The sequence below is a fragment of the Amorphotheca resinae genome (assembly GCF_003019875.1).
Source record: "Amorphotheca resinae ATCC 22711 unplaced genomic scaffold M430scaffold_14, whole genome shotgun sequence".
NCBI classification, from domain to species: Eukaryota; Fungi; Ascomycota; class Leotiomycetes; order Helotiales; family Amorphothecaceae; genus Amorphotheca; species Amorphotheca resinae.
In genome coordinates, this window is record NW_020194484.1 from 242,435 (window position 1) to 266,650 (window position 24,216).

The window sequence follows — 24,216 nt, forward strand, 5'->3', positions numbered from 1 at the left end:
AGCCAAACTTCAGGCTTTGAATGAAGGTTTCGGTCGCATCGTGAGGGAGTCTTTATCAACTCGGGACGCCAGTGTTATTAAAGACTGGGGATTGTGGCTCAAGAGAACCGTTATATGTGGACAACAGCAGAAGGTATGCAATCTACTGTCATTCTCGGCAGACAAATATCAAGGGGTTCTTCGTTAGAGAAAAGGTCCAAGGTTGCTCGGAGTAGATGTCTCTTTGCTTTACGACTCATCCATCCCAGGCATTCCTTCCATCCCTCCAATCTTCTTCCAGAACTCATCAAAATCCACCCCTTGAGCTTCAAACATTTCCTTGGCCTTGGCCATTGTCTTCCGTTGCTGCTCAGGTCCAAAGCCATCTGGCCCAGAAGATTCGAATTGGACCAACTCGATCCATCGGAAAAACAAATTCTCTTTTCCAATAGCAGTCAACTCATCCTTGAAAGCAATGATTTTTCTGCGGCCTTCCTCCTCCTTAGCACTCCCACCTGCACTAGCCGACTCGATAGCCATCCATCCAAAATCGTCATGATGGATCAGCACTGTTGTTTTAAAATCGTCCAGAGAAATCGTCTTCTTGTCAACCAGCTTCGTAGCTTGTATCATTGCTTTCCAATCCAGATCCCATTCCCTGTTCAGCATCAGATATCCCGTCCTCTCACTCATCCAGATAGGATCCACTGCTTTCCTAACATTGTCCATCGCCAATCGACTTCCTTCACTGTCCTCATCAAGCACATTGCCAATGTTCAAGTCCCACCTCCTGCTCCTCCGAACAACGATCTCTTTGTCGCGAAATCCGACTATAAATCTCCAAGTGACAGGGTTTCCAATCGCGCGTCCGGCAAAGAAATCTCGCGGCCAGGGCCAAATAAAAACATAGATCAGGAGATCAATCATAAATATCCCCGTTCGCCGCAGTACCTCCCGCACAGAGTCCTGCCATGGTATGCTATTGGTATCAATTGTCGTCTCGTTGAACCTTCCCATCAACGAGGAGCACATCTTCATATAGAAAGGCCCAATCGTTCGTATCCGCCAGAATATGCCAGCCATTATTAAAAGGTTCATAAGAACAGGCACCATAAATATCTTCTTCTTGAAATCCTCCGGTTTCGAATCGATATGTGTGATATAGATATGCTGCTTCGACAGCTTTGTTAGGAATTCGTCGAGCTTCCGAGAGGGTCGCGTGAAAGGCGCTGGAGGATCAATTGTTGAAGATGTGGAGGGTTTCGAAGGGCCTTTGGAGGCCTTCGCCTTGGATTTCCCTTTTGAAGGCATGATGATGTCTTCTTGTTCAGGGATCTCGAGAATTTGGAGCTCTTGAAGTGTTGTTTTGGGAAATAGGAACCTATGTGCATCTTTGTGATATTCCGACCACCGGATAAATATCTACATCCCCAATCTTGAGATTTTTGAACTCCGCTTTCAAAACTATTGCGACAAGATGAAGGGGCGTAGTTTATTACAGGTACTTTCTATACTCCAATTCATTTCTACTGACTCTAACAAGCATCTAGGAACCCGCGGGTTCATCTGTATGTGCCTTTTGTGCCCACCGGCTTGGCGCGTCCCGTCCCTCAAATGTCCAACGTCGATTTATACAGTCTTCCCAGCCAACGAGGAAGCCACCAGAGTCAGGCTCTGCTTCGAGAGAGAACAATGATGAGCAACCATCTGCCAAGTACTCTCGTCCTATGCCCACATTTGGGCGCCCCACAGGGAACGGACCAGCCGCGTCTGCCAGTTGGGGGCGTCCAACGTTTGCCAGCGGTGCAGCAGCACAAGCAGGATTCGTGGGAGGCTCGGGACAACCAAACTCGGATGGAAGTGGTGAATTGACAGCTGCTCAAGGTTCTGAACAGACAAACCGTTCGAACTATGCGGCAGAGAATCTTTTGCCTCACGAACAGCGCGCAAGGGAACTGCTGTTGCAAAGGAGCCAGGCGGAACAAAAGAGAGAAGTCAATATTCGAGGAAGTGGGCCACAGGCTACCCGAGCTGGTCGCCCTTGGCCGATGTCAGAAGCAGACCGTCTTGCTTTAGCAAGATCAGCCGTCGAGAAGAAGAAAGCACAAGAGTATGATCTGCAGCGGAAGAAAGAGGAAAACAGCGAAAACAGGTTTACGATCCGTCGTCCACAATCCACACCTCGGCATGTTATGGGCGACAGTGAGAGGATATCTCGATCCTATCGAGAGCCAGAAACCGAAGGAGAGACATCTCGATGGAGCCAATTAAGGCGAAGACGCGAAACCCCTGCCCAGGAATCGCAAGAGCCAGCCAAAGATAAATTCACAGAAGACCGTGCGCAACGTGAAGAGCAAGCCAGGCTGGCGCGTTATACTCCTCTGGGCGGCAGATCTAAACCTAGTTCATGGGGAAGGGATACAGATTCTCAAAACCAGATTTACAACCCACCGGGTATCAGGAGGATTCGGCTTGGGAATGATGTTTCTCAACAGGATGATACCCCTTGGATGTCTCGAGATCAAGCACAGTCCTGGCGTAATGAAGCCGGGGGAAAGGAATACCCAAGAACAGATTCTCAGCCTACCTTCAAGCCATCCCGCCCGGACCCCTATTTTCCACCTGCTGAATCAGACAATACCACGGGGTATGAATCTTCTCGTCCTCAAACCCAGACACAGGAGCGTAATAGTGAAAACTCTGATGTACAAGTTCAAGAACCAGACAGACGCAGAGGGCGGAGAGGATCGAGGTACGAAACGGATGAAGTAGAAGAACAGGAGGAACGTGAAGAGCGACAAACAAGGCGTCCTTCACGATTTGCAGCAGCCAAACCTGCTTATGAGGATGTTCCAAGAGGCAAGGGTAGAGACAAAGCCAGGAGACGTCAACAATTTGTTGAAGAAGGCGAAGAAGAGGATGATTTTGAACGGGAAGAAGCTAGGCGAAGAGCAGAGATCAAGAGACGGCGAAAAGCCGAGAAGGCTGCCAGAAAAGCTGCGACGCCAACTCCTATCCTCTTACCGGAATATATCAGTCTTTCCAACCTGGCGGTGGCGCTCAAGGTGAGATTTGAGGTCTTCGTTGAAAAGTTACAGGAACTTGGTTACGAGGAGTTCAATCATGATTACATCTTGAATGCTGAAGATGCTGGACTCATTGCTATGGAATTCAATTACGAAGCCATCATCGACCGCAGCGAATCAGAAGATTTGAAGGCCCGACCGCCAGCGGAAGACCCATCTTCATTGCCTCCAAGACCTCCGGTTGTCACAATCATGGGGCACGTCGATCATGGTAAAACCACACTCCTAGACTGGCTTCGAAAATCCTCGGTTGCCGCATCAGAGCACGGTGGGATCACCCAACATATCGGAGCTTTCTCGGTTCCAATGCCATCAGGCAAAACAATTACCTTTCTCGATACACCAGGTCATGCTGCCTTCCTTAGCATGCGCCAACGAGGTGCAAATGTCACGGATATTGTCATCTTGGTGGTAGCAGCAGATGATAGTGTTAAACCCCAAACGATAGAAGCCATCAAACACGCCAAGGCAGCCAAGGTTCCCATTATCGTCGCAATCAACAAGATTGATAAAGAAGAAGCCAATGTCGACCGCGTCAAGCAAGATCTTGCGCGTCATGGTGTTGATGTGGAAGACTATGGTGGTGAGACTCAAGTAGTGTGCGTCAGTGGCAAGACAGGGCGAGGAATGGACGAGCTGGAAGAATCAATCGTAACGTTGTCCGAGATCCTCGACATGCGAGCAGAACCAGACGGACAAGCCGAAGGCTGGATTCTCGAGGCGAGCATCAAGTCCATGGGCAAAGTAGCAACTGTTCTTGTTCGACGAGGAACAATGCGACCTGGTGATTACATCGTCGCCGGAAACACGTGGGCAAGGATCCGCTGTCTCCGCAACGAAGCTGGAGTTGAAATTTTTGAGGCCGGTCCTGGAACACCTGTCGAGGTAGACGGCTGGCGCGAGCAACCCTTAGCCGGCGACGAAGTTCTCCAAGCCCCTGATGAGACAAAGGCAAAGTCTGTTGTAGACTACCGTCTCGAGAAAGCAGAACGCGATAAGATGGCGGAGGACATGGAGGCCGTCAACCTGAATCGCAAGGCTGAACAAGAGAAGCGCGAGCGGGAGAAGGAAGAGGCACGTATCGCAGCGGAAACGGAAGAGGCAGACGAAGATGCTGCTCTGGAAACGCAGGAGAAGAAACCCAGCGGCACGAAGCACATCTTCTTCATCGTCAAAGGCGACGTAAGCGGTTCCGTCGAAGCCGTAATCGATTCCATCTCTGCGCTCGGGAATAAAGAAGTCCAACCCCACATCCTACGTTCAGGCGTCGGGCAAATATCTGAATTTGATATCGAACACGCAGCTACAGCGAAGGGACTCGTAGTCAACTTCAACTGCCCCATTGAACCCCACATCTCTAGATTAGCGGAGGAAAATAAGGTTGGTATTATCGACCAGAACATCATCTATAGACTGGTAGACGATGTGAAGGCGGAGCTATCTAAGCATCTACCGCCATTAATAACGCAGCGGGTCATGGGCGAAGCAGAGATTGCGCAGATATTCGAGATTACTGTCAAAGGACGCCAGCAAAAGAACATCGCCGGCTGCAAGGTCCGAAATGGAGCCGTGAGCAGGTCGGCAAAGGTGCGCGTTCTGCGCAACGGCCAGGAAATCTTCAATGGTATGTCCTTCTTTAACTCTCTATTCCCCTCCATCTTTCTTTCCGCCTTCCTAGGTTTAGATCTCGAGCTGATGAAAACCAGGTAAATTATCAAGTCTGAAAAACGTCAAGAAGGACGTCACGGAGATGAAGAAGGGCAACGAGTGCGGTATGAGTTTTGAAGACTGGAGTGATTTCCAAATCGGTGATATCGTGCAGTCGTACGAGGAGCGGGAGGAGAAGAGATATCTGTAATCGTACACTGCTCCTTTTCTATTTCTTCTCCCTTGGAAATTTCCCCTTTGGGGCTTTCTTCGGATTACCCTTTTCCTCGGCAAAAGCCTCACTTCTTTCGCCCTCCCGCGTATGGATGTGTTTGTACAGTTAGCCTCAAGATGAGATTGTATTTCATATAGCACGGGCACGAGCTGAGACATATCAAGCGGATGTTTTGTCATGTACCTATGGATGGGTGTACTGAATTCCCATTCCACCTCCTGTTATGTATATAAATATATAGATGTATAATCACCACTCTACGATTCGTCTCTCATCTCCAGATCCCAACATTTAATATCGCGAATCGAATCCACTAGTCATTGCTTGATGGGGAGGATTTCCAGTCGTTTGATGTGGTGGTATCATCCTTATTACTACTACCTATTATCATTATTGTAGAAATATACGTATCGATCGACGGACCAAAACTCCCCGACTTTTCCGTGAACCAACCTTCCCGAGAATAGATGAAGAGATTCCCCGACTGAAAAGGGCCTGCCCAGAGCAGAGTGAACACACCCTTTATCTAGAGCTGCAAGGCGACCTTGCTCCACAGCAGGGTACAGTAAAAAGGACCTTAACACCCCCTTGATTCCTAACCCCAGCACTCCTGCCTCCTATCCCGATACACCGTTTCCCAACTCCAAGCTTGTATGTCCCGACGCCCGGTTTTAGAATGTTCGCTCAGTCCGCGTTCTACACGGTAGGTTGGTTATACTTTACATGGATTATACATGTATTTCGCGTCATGCCTCAGCATATATTATGTAGTCGCTGAAGAGAACTTTTTGGGGTTTCGTTCCTCGTTCTTGCGCTGCCTCCTCGTCGAAGGATCGGGATCACCGCCAACAGACGAGCTTCCTCCAGAAGTCCTTGTATTTTGACGTCGGCGCCCCCTCAGCCGAGAATCCCATTGCCTTCTCTGGCCCCCCAGGCAAAGGGCTCAACGGCGCCGTCACCGCTCTCCTCGTCCCCGTGCCAAACGACGCCGCCGTCTTCGCGTCGCCCGCTCTCTGAATCTCGCTCGTCGCCAGCCTCCGCGCCTCAGCTACCCGCCGCACGATCAGCGCGAACGTCTCCTCGATATTCACCGTGTTGCGCGCGCTCGTCTCCATGAAGCCGCAGCCGCGCTTGCGCGCCCACTCGAGGCCGACCTGCGCCGGCACCGCGCGCTGCGCCTGCAAATCGCACTTGTTTCCCGCGACGATCTTGACGGGCTTCACGTAGGGCTGGTCGCGCGCGCCCTGCCACGCCTCCTGGCGCGTCTCGCTCTCCATGTCGATGAGGTCGTTGAAGTAGGCCAGCTGGTCCAGCGAGCTGGCGTTGGTGATGTCGTAGACGAGGAGGAAGGCGTCGGACCGGAGGTTGGATGTCGCCCACATGCCGCGGTACTCTTCTTGGCCGGCCGTGTCGGTCAGGGAGAGGTGGTAGGTCTGTCCGTCGATGCGGCGCGTTAGGGAGTAGGAGTCTTCGATTGTGGGGTCATATTCGGACGTCCATTGACTGCGGACGAGGCGGAGGGTGATGGAGGACTTGCCGCAGCCGCCGTCACCGCAGATTGTTATGGTTATGCGGTGGAAATCGTCCATGGTTTTTGTTATGGGAGGGAGGAGAGAGAAGGGCAGAGGTTGAGGGAGGTACGCTTTGCAGGGCAGAGGTTGAGGGAGGTACGCTTTGCAGGGCAGAGTGAGCGGTGCCGCGAGCAGTTCGAAGGATCGTAGTAGTCGGAACAATAGTGATTGTGATCGCCCAGCAGAGGGAGGGATATTGAATTATAATAAAGGATTGTAGAGAGATCTTGATATGTCTGAAAGGAGAGACGGGTGAGATGTGACGAGATGTGACGGGCGAGGAACGTGATGTGATATGTTGATAACAAACAAATGCCTTCGGCGCCGTTTGTATTTAATTGCTTTTCCCGCTCGCACAGACGCTGGAAGAGACATGGCATATGCACTTCTGCCGTCTCCCTTGCCAGGTCCAGGTTCTGTCGAGGTAGCATCAGCTATTGTTCGGAACTTTTTCCTGTTGATCTGCGCGGCGATCTTCTTCGCAACAGACAAAGCCTCAGTCCATGGCGTCGCGAGAGGTGCGCAGAACAGTGCCGTGCCCGTCGGCAATGATGGGAGCAGATCACTTTCTCAACGGTCGTCCACCTCCTCGGAGTCTATTGTTGTTTTGGGTAAAGGGTCAACAGAGCACGGCTTGGATCCTTGCGTTTCAATCTGCTTTATGGTTAATGCTCTGCACGTGTGCTCGGATATCGGTGCGTGTAGCTTCTGCTCTTCCACTCTGACCTCTTCACCACTTTTGCCCTTTTCGGGGCGATGGGCGAAATGTTTGCTTGACTTTCCACTCCCTTGCATTGTTGTTGACTACTTATCATAGTAGCAGAAGACAAGTTCAGGAATTTGTACAGCCATTTGGATGAGTTTTCTTATTAGGTATAGTGTGGCTCGTTGCCTCGTCGATCAAAAGACAGTCGGGCGTATCCAAAGGCTCTGCAGAGGCTCTATCTACTTATCTTACACTTCTCTTTTGCTTGTCTAACCTTGCTCTTGACTTCGAAATCCATCGCGGGATCTCGACCATGGCAAATGAACAATGCGGTTGCAGTCCATGGCATTAGACTTCGCATGGAGACAAGCCTCTAAGAACGTACATCTTGCACTATCGAAGATCAACCTGCAACGAGAGAGAGTGACATTGAAAAGGCATGATGCATCATGGAGACTCTTCAAGGTTCAGAAAAAGGGGTCGAGAGGGGTATCAATTCCCTGACCACCCCCCCCCCTCTCCAACTGCTTATCCACGGTCCCTACGGATGAGATACTCTTGGACAATACTCCGTAGGCAACAGTATTCGTGGGTCTACTAGTGTAGGTCTGCAGATACGGGGTAGGGATTTGCATACAGATAGATCACAACAACGATCTGACTGGCAAGCATCTCTACTTCTCATCAGATTTCACTACTTTTCGTATTCATCTGCTATCCCCCATCTCTGATTCGCATCAGTTTCAAAGTTGAAATCGGAATGGCTAAACCTCTGAAGATCGTCCATCTCGACGGCGTGCATTGCCCCTCCCCCACTTTCACAATCCCGCACACCTACACCGAATACCCTAACACCACTGATCTTTCAACTGTCGCGTCCAGAATTGGCGACGCGGATGTTGTCATTACTACTAGGTGTGCATCAATCTCTTCTTAGCATGGACCACTGTTCTCCTTTTTGTTGTTGTTTCTTCATTCGCTAGGATGGTGGAATAGGTGCGGATGCAAGTTGCTCAGCATTGAGAGTATCTTAATGAAGATGGATGTCCTGCATTATATCAGTTATTGGCCCTACTCGCGGGTTCAAGGGATCTGGGGGCAGACGCAATATATACATCAATCTTCCCTACTCAACTGCGATAAAGTTTTCAGGAGAGGATTTTCATAGTTGAAGACCAATCTCCTATACTTCATCACACTATGTTTCTTCTACCCCCCTCCAAGCGCCTTCACGCCTCCCCAATTCAAGCCCTCCATCCCCATTAACACGAATCTAGAATCCCCATCACCGCCTCCACGTTAGACCAATGCCCAGGACTCAAACTCATCGCCGTCCAAGCAATCGGCACGGACATGATCGACCTCGCCGCGTGCAAGGCGAGGAACGTTGTAGTGACCAACGTCCCAGCTGCAAGCAACGAGAGCGTCGCGGAGCACGCCATCGCGCTGTACTTCGCAATCAGGAGAAATATCACCGGCATGCACGAGATGATGGTGCAGGGCGATGAATGGGTCAAGAAAGGCGCTGTGACTAGCCTTTGGACAGGTGTGCCCAGGACATGTAGGGAGGAAGTCATGGGGATAATTGGGGGCGGGGAATTAGGTTTGTGTCTTCTCTCTTTGACTTTTCATTCTCTTGCTCTTGTGCAAAGATGAGGATTCGAGACCTGAAAAGGCGGGGTGTAGAATCCGGGGAAGCGAATCTTCAATTCTCCAGATACCCCCCAAGCAATGCAAAAATTCCAGTCCCCACCGAACCAACCTCTCCTTCCTAGCTCAAGCTTACAACTCCCCCCCCAGGAAACCGCGTAGCCACCATCGGCCGCGCCCTAGGCATGACGGTCCAAATCTCCGAACGCAAATCCGTGGCTCCCAGCTCGACGCGGCCCTCCCGCATTCCCTTCCCCACCGTCCTGCAAACCAGCACCATTCTAATGATCACGCTGCCCCTCACACCCTCGACGCACTCTCTCATCTCGAGTCCCGAATTCGCGCTCATGCGCTCCGACGCCATCCTCATCAACGTGGCTCGCGGCGGTATCGTAGACGAGGACGCGCTCGTGGATGCTCTAAGGGAGAATCGCATCGCGGGCGCCGCGGCGGATGTTTTCTCGCGGGAGCCGGCGGGGAGGGAAAATGTTCTTGTGAGGGAGGGCGGGATGGGGGGTAGGTTGGTTTTGAGTCCGCATGTGGCGTGGTTTGCGAGGAGCTCGATTGAGAAGTTGAGGAGGACGGTCGTGGAGAATATAGAGGCGTGGGTTGGAGGGGAGGTGAGGAATGTGGTCGTTTAGAAAAGAGGGGGGGGGGGGATATCTCGGATGAGATGGGGAGATTTTAAGGGAAGTTAGAGAGATCATAAATTATATCTATTAGACAGATAACAGACATATAAGACTTATCCTCGAGAAGAACCAAGAGCGTGATATAGCTAGCGGATTATGAATATATAAAATAGGGCATAGAAGTCAGTCAAGATCCGATTCTGTTGTTCGGCGCTGACTTGATAATCATCGCCGACTCGATGTTCAGGATGGGACTTTTTTTTTGCATCCTAGTCAGATAGGCGAAGGTGTTTCTGGCTTTATATGAATTAAGTGCTTTAAGTAGAGGAAGGGGGACATGATTTGAAGAGTGAGTGTATGTATTTGCTGCATTATCTGATAAGATCTCTCTCCTTTAGTATCCATCTACCTATGCAAAAGAAAAAAAATCTGCCCGTAATCCCAAGCCCAGTACACGCCGAATCCGAATCCGCAAAATCCCAAATATCAAAGCTTGACGCCGTTTATCCCCCTACTCCAGCAGCACCTCATTTACTGACGCTCGTTCATCCTCCTCCTCATTTCCTGCTCTCAACCCACTCCCTCCACCTCCGAAACTCCTCGTACCCAAGACTCTCCGCCAGCCCCTGGAACCTAACGACCTTCAGATCTGACACCTCGCCCCATTTCTCCTTCCGGCCGCTCCAGCCCGCCTTCCGCATCAGGCTCACGATCGTCTCCTCCTTGGTCCAGCCCTGCTCCGGCGCGACGTCCGGCAAATAGCAGGCGCCGTAGCGGCGGTTGCGCGCGTAGAACGAGATGCGGATGCCATGCACGCCGAGCTCCCAATCCATGGCATCCTTGGCGGTCTCAAAGTCGGTGAGCAGCGTGACGGAGACGTCGAGCGAGGGCAGCTCGCGCTGCGAGATGGGCGAGAACCGGTGGTCGTCGAGCGCCGATGTTAGTGCGTACGAACTCAGCCCGGTGGCGAGCGGTAGTGCCTCGAAGGTCCCGATGCAGCCGCGCAGGGAATGCTCGTGGGTGCGTGGCGATACGGTGTTCCAGGTTACGAAGAGGGGGTATTCGGTAAGCTCGCTGCTGCGTTTGGAACTGATGGAATTCGTGCTTGACGCAGGGGTGGTGACAGTAGTGCTTGGCTCAAGAGAAGAAGAAGAGGAAGAGGAGGGCGTGGAGGAGCCGCTTGGTGAGCTGTCGGAGAGACGCTGCACGGCGGGGTTGCGGAGTGGACCGCCGGGTGTAGATGAAGAGGCCTCGGTTTCTTGATCTTCTTGGTCTTCTTCCTCTGTGGTTTTGCGGTACTCTTCCCACAAAGCCTGGACTTGGGATAGGGTCAAGGGAGAGCGCTTTTCCAGAGTGGCGCTCAGTGTCTCGAAACAAAAGAGACAATGTTCGACGGTTGCCATGGCTGTGTAAAAGAGAGGGTTCCGACGACGAGACTCGAGTTATTTGGATTTTGTGAAGGGTCGCCGTCAGAGAAAAAGAGAGACAGACAGAGCGAGGGAAAGGTTGATGATGTGTAGTTTGATTCCCTACCGCCGACTCCTATAACCTCTGCGTGAAAGAAGGGATGAGAGATGATAGATGAAGATGGAAGAGACATCGCGGGGTCGACATCCAGGTGCTTTAATCAGCGTCATGACGTGGGCCCGAGCCTTACCTTATCGGGCTTATCTTCATAAGCCGAGGCTGGTGCATAAAGCCTCATCGACAGTTCTAGCCCCATCTTTGTGAAATTTTGTGCAAGTGAGCATAAAGAATTTCATATCACGTGGGATTATATAATCGAAATCCTGAGGCAACTTTGAGATGCCCTTGAATGTTCGACCTTCCTTTTGTCTCTTGGGAACACGAAACCAAGCCCTGGCTTACGATATCAGTATACGAATAGAGCATTGCCTCGGATTGTTCTCTCGCCAACGGTTTGATCGTCTCGCTTCCATTTGATAGCGGGGCGGGGAGTGCTTCATGCGGTCTCAGCCCTGTCTCAGGCCCAGCGGTAACTGCGACTCGAAGCGATCCATCAATTCCGGGTGCGAAGATGGCGAAAACATCAGAGGCACAGTTGCTCCAGATGAATAGTCGAATGATTTGAGGCACGCGAGAATTTATCACCCATTTCTCAATTCTTTATCGACAACTTGAGAGCAAATAATCATGGCGGAAAGCCTTGAGCTGAGGGTTCCCAATGTCTTAATACCCCTGAGTCTAGCGGCCCCTATTGCCGGTCCAGACCGTCAAAAGATGCATAGCGACCCGAAGCATTGCAGTTTGAGTTTGTCCATCAGTCAAGCCAAGCCCAAACCATTCTCGTCTCACCCCTTTGCGATCAACAAAATCCGATCTTGGTATCCCCATATGCTACATCCAGCGCACTGTCGTCGAGTAGCAGAAAGCCTGTCGTTCGTTGCATTAGCGTCGTCGTGAAGCCTGAACTCAGACAATTTTCCCCCCAGTTGCCCACTGCAACTTTTCGAAGCTCCTTAGCATGTACAAATAGGTCCTGACTCTCCTCCATTCTCCCATTTCTTCTGCAAACCTCCATTCTCTCGATTGAAATAAAACATTCCTTCACTCTCTCCATTTCAATTTTGAGAAAAAATACATCGTCGCCGGCCGACTCTTCACTCACTATCCACATCCACATACATCCAACCATCAATATCTTCACTCACTACCTGAAAACCTACCATCAATAATCATGCAGTTCTCCATCATTACCATTCTCTCCCTCGTGGCCGTTGCATTCGCTGCTCCTATTTCCATCCCATCCCGTGTCGACGGTACGTTCCTTTCGGCATTCCCTTTTTCCCGTTTCCTTCTTGAAATCCCAGCCATCGAGTCGTGACTCGCAAGCTAACTCTTGCATCCAGACCTCACTTCCCGACAAGACATCACCGCAAGACAGGCACCAGCCCCCCCGACAGAGGCCTCCGCTATGAGCGACGCGAACGGAAACGTTGTTGCTTTCGACTCTACTGGCGTGTACCAAGGTACGTCTCCCCTCCACCTCCCCGCTATAGCTAATTAGGTATACCCATACTGACGAGAAACAGCCGCCACTGCTGCCGGACAATAAATACAAATACGAACGATAGATGACTAGAGGACGACGTGGCACTGCATTGGGGTACTGGGATCGTAATAACATCGGTTGTCTGGGCGGAGTTGGAGTGGGATACATTCATTATACTGGCTAGCTTGAATCAACCATTTTGCTTCCACCAAAAGTCTTATATCTCGACACATACACAAGTGCCGCTGGTATCTAAATATCCTTTCCCACATCCTCAATCGCTTTTATCAAACCATCCACCGTCCCCCGTCTCGTCTGCGAGTTAACCACAACCCTAAAGAAGCTGCCCCTCTCCCCGGGAGCATAATCCACCATGAAGCCCCTCCCTATCAACTCGTGCACGATCCTCGCCGTCCTCGCCGTATTATCCTCACTCCGCAGCTCCAACCGGCCCCCCTTGGCGAAATAGAAGCACACCTGCAAGCACGGCGGCGGGTTCTCGCTGACCAGGACGAAATCGGCGCGCCGCTGCACCTCGGCCGCGAAGTAGGCCGCGACGTCGAAGGCGTGGTCGACCTGGGCCTGGTAGCCGGAGGCGCCGTAGTAGATCCAGCTCAGCGCGAGCTTGAGACTGTCGCCGCGCCGGCCGCACTGCAGCGTGAGATCGGCCAGGTCCCAGACCTCGCCGCCCGCGTTCTCGACGTGGAAGAGGTAGCCGGCGGGCAGCGTGTTGGCGCGGTGGAAGGTGCGGAGGTCTGGGGAGAGGAGGAAGGAGCAGGTCGTGGGCACGGCCATCATCTTGTGAGGGTTGACGGCGAGGGAATCGGCCAGGTGAGAGCCGGCGAGCTTGTGCTTGTGTTTCGGGGAGAAGATGGCGGGCCCGCCCCAGCTGGCATCGATGTGGAGCCAGAGGTTGTGCCGCTTGCAGATGGCGGAGATGGCTTCGAAGGGGTCGTAGGAGCCGAGGACGGTGGTGCCGGCTGTGGCGTTCACGTAGAAGGGCGTCTTGCCCTCGTCTTTGGCCTTCTGGACTAATCTCTCCAGCTCCGAGGGGATCATGCGTCCTTGTGAATCAATTGGGACGGGCCATACGTTGTCGGTCCCTAATCCACCGATCTGTGCCGCTTTCTCAAGAGAGTAGTGTCCATGAGCAGAAGAGAAGAGGATAAACTTGTGGTTCCCGTTACCGGCGGTTTTGGTTTCTGGGTATAAATTGTTGCGGGCTATTATTATGGAGGTGGTATTTGAGGCGCTGCCGCCCTGGGTGGAGATTCCCCCTGCGTGGGGACCATTGAAGCCAAACAGATTGGCAAATGTACGGGCTGTGGTCTTTTCAATCACGGAGAGAGCGGGAGAAACTTGAAAAACATGGAGCTGAGGAGTGTTATTACGCGACGTTGTGTCACGGGTTCTGGAATCTTACATTGGTATTCAAGGTGGCCAAAAGAAGTTCAGAGATCAAGCCAACCTATGAAGATACTTAGCCCATGATTTGAGAAAACTTTGAGGTTCAAAGATTGGTTTTATACCGCATTGGTGCTTGCATAGAGTTTGTCCAAAAATCCCTGGTCCCAAGTATTGACACTGTATTTGAGCACTTGCTCAACCGTCTGCAATAGACCTTCTTTCCCTTTACCTTCGACTGGCAATTTGAAGTCCATAAGCTTCACCAGTTCCTCAGGTTGGTGATGTTCGACCAAAGCTGTTCTCGGTTTTCCACCGGGGATTGAAAGCCCATGGCCGGTATGCTTGGTGGCAGCATCCTCATCCGCCGATCTGATGAAGGGTATTATGAGCTCTTGGACGGCTTTGAGTAACTATTGTGTTGTGTTAGTCCCATGCAAGGGCGCTCTGCACGGAGAATTTTAGCCACGCACATCGTCGACCTCGTCTGCACGGTTCAAGGGCTCTGAATCGCCATTCTGGCCACCATTCTGGACGGGCAAAGCAGATCCGTTTGAAGTCATATCGCGTGAGGAAGTTCAAGGGAATGAAAGGCAAAAACACACAAAAATCCGACCCGTAAACCTCCCAACAAACGAGCGAAAAAAAGAGGAGAAAACTGGGTTTAAAGCCGCGAATTATCGGGATCAGAAAGGGATTTAAAATGGAAGTGAAGCATGACGTGACTTGGCAGAATCGCTAGAAGGGGCCTAGTTCCTCGGGCGGTGCGGCCGCATCCTGGAAGAAACCTCAAAAAAAGTTCAACGATCAAAGAAAGCTACGAGATCTCCCACGGCTTGCAAGGCTTTCAAAACAGCATTCAGTCTCAACACTGCCAGCGATTACAATACAATGCCTAAGGAAAACAAGCACCGTGGGCGGCGGGAAGAGAAGAAGAAGTTGAAGAGAAAGCGCGAAGAAGGAGACTATGACACCGATCCCTCCAAGAAGCAGAAACCTCAAGACCCCGCCGAAGGGGCGGACTTCTTGAGACTAGACAACAATGAGATCCCTGAAAATGGGATGCTGGGAGGAGGAGAAGTAGAAGGAGAGGAGGGAGTTGCAGAGAGACCCTTCTATGGTCTTCTCACCGACGAAGAACAGGAATATTTCCGGCGCGCGGACGAGCTTCTTGAAATCAATAACTTTCCCGACCCCGAAGAGCGCTCGCTCTTCCTTGCGAATGTCTACCGCGAGGCAGAAGGCAAAGAGCTGAAACTCGCATGTTCGCAGTCATGTTCTCGACTCATGGAGCGGCTGATACTACTGAGTACCGTGGAGCAGAAGAAGAAAATCTTCCAGGACTTCAGTGGAAATTTCGCACATCTGGTACAACACCGGTTTGCGAGCCATTGCTGCGAGACACTGTTCATGCAGAGTGCGCCTATTGTTACGGAGGAACTGACATCTGGAAACGCGGAAACGAAGGACGATGAGGTGTTTGTGTCGATGGAGAACCTCTTCCTCTATACCCTTAATGAATTGGAAGGCCAAATGACCTCCCTCCTCACCGACCGCTTCGCGTCCCATACTCTAAGAGTCCTGCTTGTTATTCTCGCCGGCCGGCCTCTTGAGACAACCTCTAGCCGCTCTCTATTGAAATCGAAGAAGAAGGAAAATGTCTCTATCACAGGCCTAGACACTACGCCCAGCGAAATGACGCAGTCGATACGTGCGGTCCCTTCCTCCTTCACCTACGCCATTGAAAAGATAACACTTGACATAATATCAACCATGGACGAGTCAACCATCCGGGTTCTGGCAGTCCATCCCACCGGAAACCCCACGCTCCAACTTCTGCTGGAACTGGAATTGACAACGAAATCCAAGGAACCCAAGCCAAAAACACTTCTTTCAACTCTCCTCCCTGATGACCCTGCTACTGCCGGATCACAGTCTCAGATCTTTATTTCGGGTCTCTTATATGATGCAATTGGCTCGCGACTGCTCGAAACTCTTGTGACCCATTCCCCGGGAAAGCTTTTCAAATCCCTTTACCGAAGCACGTTCAAAGACCGTATCGCCAGCCTCGCCCGAAATGAAATCGCATCCTACGTCGTGATCAAGGTGCTGAACCGGCTTTCTAAGGAAGATCTGGTGGAAGCGGTTGAGCAGATCACACCACAGATCGGGGGTCTCGTAGAGCGGAATCGGACTGTTGTGGTGAAGACGATACTCGAACGATGCCATGTGCGGAACGCAGACACGAAGGCTCTCACCGAAGCCATCGCCGCAGCGTACGGCTCCGAACCCCAGACGCTATTGCTGAAGATGGCGGGCATCGAAGACCTCGATTCGCTCAGCACTGCTGTCCTTCCACCACCGTCATCAGACTCCGAGACCCCCGCTCCCGTACCTACAATACCAAAACCCACGCCCGCCCAGTCGCATGGTAGTTTCCTCGCACAAGCCATGCTACGCATCCCCGGCGCCCCTCAGACATTGATCCAAGAATCGCTCCTGACCCTCCCGCCCAGCACCCTCCTCACTCTCTCCCTCTACACCCCCACCTCCCACATCCTTCAAGCGTCGCTCATCCCCAGCGCCCAAACCCAGAACCAGACCTTCCGCCGGAAACTCATCTCCGCGCTTCTCACGCCCTCTCCGCGCTCCCCCTCCCCCGCCCTAACTCTCGCTGATTCCAACAGCGGCACGCACATCCTTGACGCTCTGCTCCCATCCGCATCTAGCCTGCTGTCACTGATCGAGCGGGTAGCAGTCGCGCTGTGCGCCGCGGAGACCCAGCTGCGCGATTCGTTCACGGGCCGCATCGTCTGGCGGAATTGGAGTATGGATCTGTTCAAGCGGCGGAGAGGGGAGTGGGTTAAGAAGGTGCAGGCTGCTGGTCCCGCGACCGAAAAGGTCTCGTCCGTGGATATTCAGCATGGTTCGGCGGCGGTTAGCAGTGGGCAGAGTAAGAAGGTGGGGGTGGTTGAGGGGAAGACCAAAGGGGCGGCGGTGAAGAAGGGGGAGGGAAAGACGGCGATTCAGTTGGCGAGGGAGAGATTTGCGGCCAGTAAGAAGGAGAAGCAGGGAAAGGGAAAAGGAGGAGGGATAATGAAAGGGACGGGGGCTAATACCATTGTTGCTTAGATACCCAGATCAAGGAATGAAAAAGGCCTACCTAAATTTACTCGCGACTTGTCTAAAGCTACTCTCTAGTCCTAATTGGTGCAGAAGCTTCAGATGTGTGTGACAGACGTCATGCGGTGTTGAAATCCTTGGTATACAGCATGATCAGGTGGGAGTGAGGGGGTGAAGCGCTATGAAGGTGAAGTGTTGACGAGAAGCAAAACAAATGATGATGTTGAAAGGAGAGCTCGCTTGGCAAAACAGAAAGCGTGAGTCTTTCCTGACTTCAACATTTAACTCCCCATCTTTACAGCCTCGTGCTCAAGCAGCATCCCCAAAAAATTACTTTACTCGAAATATCTAAATAAACTTCGCGGTGCAATCGTCAACCGCCCACTTCAACTTATCAAGTTCCTTGATTCTTTAACATGAGACCGAAGCACAAGCTGGTCGAGCTCCTTAAAAGCCTGCCTGATTGTACCGCAATCAGACCAAGGTAAGCTGGAACGCTGTATTAGAGCTGCTGCTCTTTTGCTAAATATTCCTGTAGATTCCAACTTGCAATCTTGGAAAGGTTGAATGACATGGAGCGGAGTCTTCATCAAAAACTTGGTGAACTTGGCCGGGTTGTCAACGAAGTCAACCAAAGGACGTTGCTAGTTCCTCAGATCCCGAGAAATACGATTGTTCGCCCAAGACCTATCTATCCCAACCCCACAGTATGTATTAGTGTCATCATCTTCCATAAGAGCTAATTAACCTAACCTTTACTGTTGTAGTGATGTCAACAATATCGCTCGACTTACGAATAGTACATTAAGGAGACTTATAGACAATACTCGTCCCGCTTGTAGATATCAAAACCAGCCAGCTTATTCCTGGTTTCCCGGCCACTGTTCACGATATTAGCAGATTGACAGGCAGGCGTGTTTTCTACTACCACTACTGTTGATCCTTAAGCCAATTATCAGATCTAGGCCTGAAGATCAACAGGATACTACGTGCAGCTGGAGTAGATGGTGACATAAGCCGCGCCGTCGAGAGGTTAAGGGCGCACATACATAATAGAGATCAGTAAAGAAAGCCGCGAAGCTAAAGGGCAAGACGTCCCGCCATTCCTGCAGTCAATGATTGATTGATGCACATGAACAAAGAAAACCCCTCACGGCTTAAAATTTCTTGAATATCGTCGGAAAAAAGGAGCGGTTATACAGGATCCAAAACTCGTCCTCTTATAGCCTCGAATATAGGTAGGTAAGTGAGTGTCAAATATCTCCTGTATCCCCGCACTCAGGATTGCTCGCAGGAGAGATCAGGTGTCAGCGGTCGTGCAGTATGTAGAGCTTTGTTTTTATCGTTAATTAGTCCTCTGATCAATCAAGAGAGACTCATCACTTCAAAAACCCAACAAATTCGCATCCAGATCACAGTCAGCAAACATCAATATGGTGCTCAACGCTTTTATTTTTGTGCAAATCTAACCCAAATTCAACGCAATACTTCATTCCTTCCAATCAGAAGCAATTAGAAGCAATAATGATCATGCCCATTTTATCCACCGCCAGCTCATACAGCTATCATTCCGACGTGTCCATTCGTAATATCATAAAGAGGGGACCGGATCCGAAGACCAAGCCAAAGAATCGAAAAATGCAAGCCCACAAGCAGCTACCATAATCTTCGCAGGCGTAAACCAGCGAGATTCATAAGTGTTGAGAAGCAGGGATCAAATGATCATAGAAAGAAGTAATACAGAGGCAAGAATCGAAAATGTGCATTGTGAACCGAGGCAAGGACCAAGGATCATTCACGGGGTCAAGTAGTATTTCTTAGATGTACCCTGTGATTGTCAGTCAATGGTTTATTAACAAAGGAAAAGGGATACTGACACATGCCGGTACGGAGGACAACAATCATGTTGCCATTCATCTGATCGTTGCCTAATGGAACGAGCGGGATAGCCTCAGTTGGCGGCGGTGGTGGACGACTACCGCTGTGGGAGGTGGGACCGAGACCTGATGCAGCAGCACGCATAGCTTGAGCTTGATCTTGACGCATCTCCTCGAACTTTTGACCACCGCGAGGTCCATCAGAAGCAGGATGGTTCTCGTGAGAACGAGCACGGTTGGACGCCAAATGAGCGTAGTATACAGCAGGAACTTGAAACATCAGCATTGAAGAATCAAGGCATAATAAAATACTTACACAGCGAGACTGGGGTAGTAGAACGCATGTACTGGTAGCACATGTTGTAGATCAAACGCTGGAAGTCGTTCACCGGGACCTCGGCCTCGTCCTTAATAACATGGTAATGGACTGGGCGGGCAGTACCCTGAATCGCAGAGTGCGAAGATAGGTAGAAGTCATACTCAAATCTAGAGGAGTCAGCATTATCTTCAAATCAGAGACATCAATCAACCTACGGATGAGTAACGTCATTCTCGACCAAAGTCCCAGGGAGCGGATTATTGTTTCTATCGGCTGCGACAGAATCGTTTTCCTTAGGAAATAATCGAATATGATGGCGCTTCGTGCAGATAGTGACGGTCCATTTGATCTATTACTTCATTAGCTGAGTGTACAGCGTACAGGGCGTCCAGCGGCAGTCAAGGAAGTATGGCGCATTGGCGGACGTTGCAGAACGCAAGAGAAGTCGACAGAACTTACAGTGCTAGCTCTAGGTCCGAACTTTTCAGCAAGTGCAGCCTTCATGTCCTTCACTTCCTGATTCAGCACATGCGTGTATTGGCCCTCGGAAACACCGTCACGGAAGTAGTAGATGTGCTGAGGGCCTTGGCCACCACCGACTTTCGAAATCCATTGCTGAAATAATGGCAGCATCATAGTCTTGATGTTCTGGGGAGTAATCATCTCAACGCGATAACCGTTGGTCTGAACAGCAGCAGCATAGCGGCATGCATCTTTATCGAATGACATTGTGAGTGCAGCCATGGAGGGTTGGGGGCTGCCAGGGGTAGGGTGAGAAACATCCGCACCTAGGTATGTAAGGTTAGCACAAATCGATCAAAATGGACAATGGGATGATGAGGAAACTTGCCAATGATCATGGTAGGACGAGAAAAGAATGGCTTTGCTGGTTTGGTATCAGCAACCTTGCAGGATGTACCACCGAGCTTTGCATTAAACTTCATGCAGACGTTAGAGCAATATTGAGGTGTCGCTTTCTGGACATGGGCAACATTCAACATCTGAGAAACCATGGCAAAGCGGCACTCCATGTTTCTCTTCAGTCGCTCATACATGAAGGAATCCCGACCTGGGAGGACAAAAAGGAGGATTTGCGGTAAACAATTGGCTAGTTATAATGTTAGCTCTGTCTTCAGAAGTAATCAAAAAACATACCTTGGTTACCGGCCATGTTTCGAGCAGCGGCAACAGAGAAGGCCAAGTCTTCACCCTTTCTTGCAATGTAAATTGTGGGGTTCCTATTCTCTACTCTACCACCATGGTTCATGTAGGTCTGGACAAAGACCCTCAAGAAATTGCGCATAGTGGGCTCATTTACTGCTTCGGCAATAACACAGACTCCCCAGGACTTCAAGGGCTCAGTGTTCACAAGGAGGAACTTCTTTCCACGAAGGTCCCAACGACCGGAGTAATGGGGAGTGGCCTTCGATCCGTTGTATTGAACCTCCGGAGGCGGGAGAAGACGGGCTTGTGTCTAGGTTTGTTAGCCAGAAACACCAAGAAGATAACATGAATAAGGATGCTTACAGTAGTCATGTTTGGGTCAATCTTGACACCGTAGTGGCGGAGATAAGGATCGTCATGCCATTTCAGCATGCCAACACCATGTTTGATAGCCTCAATACGCTCACGGGGGCGGGTGACAGCAAACTTGATCATAGCGGCAGTCTAGAATAGATCAGCAAATCGGATATTACATGAGAAAGGATTGCATTTATACCTGCTCGGAAGATAGCTTGAACTGATACTTTTGGTTCGGTAGGAGGACGCAGACCTCCATAGGGAAGACGCCATCACGAGTGGTTTGAACCAATGGAAGGTAGGGGTACTCGAGCCGAATACCGTATTTGGTCCAAAAGTAATCGTAGATGGTGATTTCCGTCTCTGTAGGAGGGTTGGTACTCATGTCCTTCTTTTTGAATGTGTAGTTCTTCGAATGTGCGCCCTCCTTGGCAAACTTAGGATGGTTCTCGAAAGTAAACTTCTTGATGATATACTCCTTTTTATCTATTCCAATGTCAGCAGATTTCCTTGGCGTATGAGAGTAGAAGTCTACCGTCAGTCTTGCCACGATGCTTAACCCAAAAGCGAAGCTTGGCCATCTTGCGCAAGTTCTTGAAGTCCTCAGACATAGCGATACCACCCTTGCCATCGCTGACGGGGAGCAAAAGATTTTGGAAGATCCGATACTCAAGGTTTCGATTACGTTGATTGCAGAAGTTGCGGGCGGCCTGATGAAGATCTTGCGCGGTCCAGAAGGTTCCGTTAGCAACATCAACATTCAATGCCAAACCAGTAGCAGGTCCACCAATAGATGGCTTTGGCTGTCGTGGTGTTAGTTCATATTCGACACCGTCTTAGGGTGCAAACTTACACTGCACAGACGGATTGAAGAGTAAACTCCACGCATAGCCTCGATGCACTTGTCCAATGGATGACGTCCAGGTCCTCGAGAGAAGAATGATCGCTTGAGGGAGGTACTAGCAAGAAGTCAGTGAGAGGGTAAAATGATTAGGTAGAAATACATACTATGTCTCAGAAGGCATCATACGCATGGCATGATCAAGGAAGTTGATGCATTCCAGGATGGTATTGTCAAAAGCCATCTGTTTACTCAAGTACGCACCAATACAGGCCATGCGAAGGGTCTTTGTTGGGCGGATAATACAAAGGACTACATCAGGTCCGGTCGGACGAGGACGGCGTCCTTGCTCAGCATCGAGGTCAACAGTGCAACGTTGTTCTGAAACTTTGAACGAAGTCCTTCGAAGTCTCAGTCATGCAATTGATTAGAGATCAAGGATATAAACATACCAAGCAATTCTATTGCCATCCCAGAGCCATGGCATACCATTTGTGAGAGAACGGAGTTTGTCTTGTAGGGTCTTTGAGTGCCAGACCTTGTAGACCTTGCCGCGCTTCTCAGCACCAGTACCAATGAGAATCTGTAGCCAAGTAAATTCGTATTCATAAGGTGAATGTGAATGGGAGAACATACGTCGAACTGGTAGACATCCTTGGTTGGCCATTGTGTGACCTTTAATTGATTGACACGAATTTGAACCGCCTTTCCTGTTGTGTTGGTACCGGGACGATATGGAAGCTCGGAGGCGAACTGGTATTTTTCCACGTCAGTATCACGTCGAAAGCTTAGTGGCTCCATCTTGTAGTATCAAAACGAAGAGCAAGATGATATCGAGAAAAGATAATAACGAAGACCAAGATGCTTGAGGCAGAATGAAATAAGTAGCTGTGGAAGAGTGTATTTGCGGTTTATATCAAACAGCCAGAAGAGTATTCAACTTTCGCGTTGATATGAGATGTTTATAGATTGCTTGATGCTAATCGCTGTTGGTTTCCTTGAATGGCTTGTGTGTTTGTACTTGTGTTTGTACCATATGGTTGCGACGCAGGTGGAAGATAATAATTGTAGATGGAGAAGAAAAGTATAGTTGCTGGAAAAAGAGAAGTGCTTTTTATAGAGGACCTCCCCAACTTCAAGCAGTCCTCGCCTAATGAATGCCTAAATGTGCAGCTTTAAAGCTCTCAATCCAAACCGTAATGGAGCTCAAATGGCGAAATTTGCAAGTGAATGATAATATGGCACCGGAAATGGTGATAGCGGTGTTTTGCTTTGCAGCGAGAGAAATAATGAAAACAAGACTAAAATAGAAATAAGGGAAGATATATCTTTCAGAATTCTGACTTCAGAGTTTGATGGTTATAGGCCCGGCTTTCGGAGCTTGCTGTCCTCGTGTTGGGTACGTTTTATGTTAAACTCTCCGAGAGAGAGACCTCATCCGATGTAGCTATAAGATATATTTTGAGTAAAGAGAGGACAACTTACACCCGTGGTATCCAAAGCGTATGCAGCATAAGGCAATTCAATGCGCGTATTAGTTATCATCGATTCCTTCTGACCAGCCGGCTTTGCAGGATCATAACCCAAGCCAGGGGCAAAGGGATTCTGCCGAGGACCACCTTGCTGGGATGTTTCACTGCCAGGACCATCATAGGGTGGAGGGCCACGGCCAGCAGCGTTCATACTGGGGTTGTTTCCATTGTTTCCAAATTCCTGGGGCGGGCCAGACTCTGGATTGTGCGACTGACGCGCACGGTTCATACCTGCACCACCAGCCATAGTGGGCAAGCGATGGTGGGAGGCGTCTATGAAGGTGTATTCGTCAGCGAGGGTATCAGAGTGAGGTAGAGAAGATGAGACGAGGGGAAGACAGAAGATAGGAAGTAGCTAAAAGACCGGGTACGGAAGATGAGATCGATGTAACGGGGAACTGCCTCCTTCGGACAGGTTTGCTCCTGGGGGAAGATCTCCAATCGAAGAAGAGATCTTTCCACTATTAGTTGCAGACTAAGCGCTTGATCCCCGTTGAATGAGGCAATTTTGGGTAGAGCTTGCGGTTTGCGAGGTGGTGGTGTTGTTGAGGCAGGTAAACAGATGAAAAACAACAAGCGCGTCCAGCTGGCCCCAATCAGGAGTGCGAGCAAAGGTTTCTCTTGACAGTAGAACAAAAGAGAGAACGTACCTGAGATCTATCTTATTCTTTCTTGAATGCTCTCAGTTTATATTCCATTGACTGGGAATGGGGGACGGGACGGGGTCGGGGAGAATATCGTGTTGTTGTGGTGGAGAGGGAGGATTGGGAGAAAAGAGCCTCCTTTTGTACTTTCCTCGCAAGGTGAAGTAAACAGAGCAGCTCGCTAGTCCAATGTCACCTGATCTGTCCCCCTTCCTTATACCTTAGGTAGTAGGTAAGGTAGGTATTTAAATCTACCCTTAGATACGATATGCACTTGGGGTTTACGCATGTGAGAACAGTTGGATTAAGGGGACCCTTGTTTTTGAGGGTTGACGCATATTGGGCTCGTGCTCTACTCAAGCCTTTCCGTGCAAGCAGCATTAACACTTTGCTGATCTCAGAACGGCGCGGATGCAGTAGGGGTATTGAATATGTA

At 50.3% G+C, this 24,216-nt stretch overlaps 10 protein-coding genes across 10 annotated transcripts; 4 read left to right on the top strand and 6 right to left on the bottom strand.

The window, feature by feature from the left end:
- Positions 1–228: 228 nt before the first annotated feature.
- M430DRAFT_54262 (hypothetical protein) lies at positions 229–1,290 on the bottom strand (the record flags this gene model as incomplete). The annotated part of the gene is made up of 1 exon (XM_024868453.1): positions 229–1,290. The coding sequence occupies one exon, from the start codon at positions 1,288–1,290 to the stop codon at positions 229–231; it is 1,062 nt and encodes a 353-aa protein (XP_024716623.1).
- A 1,199-nt stretch (positions 1,291–2,489) lies between these two features.
- On the top strand, positions 2,490–4,923 carry M430DRAFT_110934 (hypothetical protein; the record flags this gene model as incomplete). The annotated part of the gene is made up of 2 exons (XM_024861401.1): positions 2,490–4,689; positions 4,772–4,923. 2 exons carry the CDS (start codon positions 2,490–2,492, stop codon positions 4,921–4,923), a joined length of 2,352 nt encoding a protein of 783 aa, XP_024716624.1.
- Positions 4,924–5,786: 863 nt separating this feature from the next.
- M430DRAFT_110430 (hypothetical protein) lies at positions 5,787–6,536 on the bottom strand (the record flags this gene model as incomplete). The annotated part of the gene is made up of 1 exon (XM_024861358.1): positions 5,787–6,536. One exon carries the CDS (start codon positions 6,534–6,536, stop codon positions 5,787–5,789), a length of 750 nt encoding a protein of 249 aa, XP_024716625.1.
- Positions 6,537–7,984: 1,448 nt separating this feature from the next.
- On the top strand, positions 7,985–9,515 carry M430DRAFT_110388 (hypothetical protein; the record flags this gene model as incomplete). Its single annotated transcript, XM_024861354.1, has 3 exons — positions 7,985–8,139; positions 8,502–8,827; positions 9,037–9,515. 3 exons carry the CDS (start codon positions 7,985–7,987, stop codon positions 9,513–9,515), a joined length of 960 nt encoding a protein of 319 aa, XP_024716626.1.
- A 548-nt stretch (positions 9,516–10,063) lies between these two features.
- M430DRAFT_45807 (hypothetical protein) lies at positions 10,064–11,080 on the bottom strand (the record flags this gene model as incomplete). The annotated part of the gene is made up of 1 exon (XM_024867793.1): positions 10,064–11,080. Exon 1 carries the CDS (start codon positions 10,907–10,909, stop codon positions 10,064–10,066), a length of 846 nt encoding a protein of 281 aa, XP_024716627.1. The 5' UTR covers positions 10,910–11,080.
- A 1,124-nt stretch (positions 11,081–12,204) lies between these two features.
- M430DRAFT_45808 (hypothetical protein) lies at positions 12,205–12,585 on the top strand (the record flags this gene model as incomplete). The annotated part of the gene is made up of 3 exons (XM_024867794.1): positions 12,205–12,286; positions 12,377–12,496; positions 12,560–12,585. The coding sequence occupies 3 exons, from the start codon at positions 12,205–12,207 to the stop codon at positions 12,580–12,582; spliced, it is 225 nt and encodes a 74-aa protein (XP_024716628.1).
- A 62-nt stretch (positions 12,586–12,647) lies between these two features.
- On the bottom strand, positions 12,648–14,574 carry M430DRAFT_129307 (hypothetical protein). The gene is made up of 4 exons (XM_024862094.1): positions 14,397–14,574; positions 14,049–14,336; positions 13,943–13,987; positions 12,648–13,893 (listed from the first exon to the last, which is right to left on the bottom strand). The coding sequence occupies exons 1-4, from the start codon at positions 14,484–14,486 to the stop codon at positions 12,772–12,774; spliced, it is 1,545 nt and encodes a 514-aa protein (XP_024716629.1). The 5' UTR covers positions 14,487–14,574; the 3' UTR covers positions 12,648–12,771.
- A 194-nt stretch (positions 14,575–14,768) lies between these two features.
- Positions 14,769–17,102, top strand: M430DRAFT_37619 (hypothetical protein). Its single transcript, XM_024867154.1, has one exon. The coding sequence runs from the start codon at positions 14,815–14,817 to the stop codon at positions 17,053–17,055; it is 2,241 nt and encodes a 746-aa protein (XP_024716630.1). The 5' UTR covers positions 14,769–14,814; the 3' UTR covers positions 17,056–17,102.
- Positions 17,103–18,787: 1,685 nt separating this feature from the next.
- M430DRAFT_271769 (hypothetical protein) lies at positions 18,788–22,405 on the bottom strand (the record flags this gene model as incomplete). The annotated part of the gene is made up of 14 exons (XM_024865543.1): positions 18,788–18,874; positions 18,924–19,193; positions 19,240–19,409; positions 19,458–19,591; positions 19,702–20,030; positions 20,162–20,350; positions 20,398–20,716; positions 20,770–20,910; positions 20,963–21,249; positions 21,299–21,566; positions 21,617–21,722; positions 21,772–22,005; positions 22,057–22,187; positions 22,241–22,405. 14 exons carry the CDS (start codon positions 22,403–22,405, stop codon positions 18,864–18,866), a joined length of 2,754 nt encoding a protein of 917 aa, XP_024716631.1. The 3' UTR covers positions 18,788–18,863.
- A 610-nt stretch (positions 22,406–23,015) lies between these two features.
- M430DRAFT_271780 (hypothetical protein) lies at positions 23,016–23,415 on the bottom strand (the record flags this gene model as incomplete). Its single annotated transcript, XM_024865544.1, has 2 exons — positions 23,090–23,415; positions 23,016–23,051 (listed from the first exon to the last, which is right to left on the bottom strand). The coding sequence occupies exons 1-2, from the start codon at positions 23,381–23,383 to the stop codon at positions 23,016–23,018; spliced, it is 330 nt and encodes a 109-aa protein (XP_024716632.1). The 5' UTR covers positions 23,384–23,415.
- Positions 23,416–24,216: the final 801 nt, after the last annotated feature.

What these genes read in the sequence shown, in the direction of transcription:
- M430DRAFT_129307 (XM_024862094.1), bottom strand. Translation starts at nt 14,486, where the DNA reads ATGACTTCAAACGGATCTGCTTTGCCCGTCCAGAATGGTGGCCAGAAT. An exon ending in GTGCAGACGAGGTCGACGAT is followed by an intron (nt 14,337 to 14,396) that starts GTGCGTGGCTAA and finishes ACAACACAATAG; the next exon opens with TTACTCAAAGCCGTCCAAGA. An exon ending in TGGCCACCTTGAATACCAAT is followed by an intron (nt 13,894 to 13,942) that starts GTAAGATTCCAG and finishes AACACTCCTCAG; the next exon opens with CTCCATGTTTTTCAAGTTTC.
- M430DRAFT_37619 (XM_024867154.1), top strand. Translation starts at nt 14,815, where the DNA reads ATGCCTAAGGAAAACAAGCACCGTGGGCGGCGGGAAGAGAAGAAGAAG.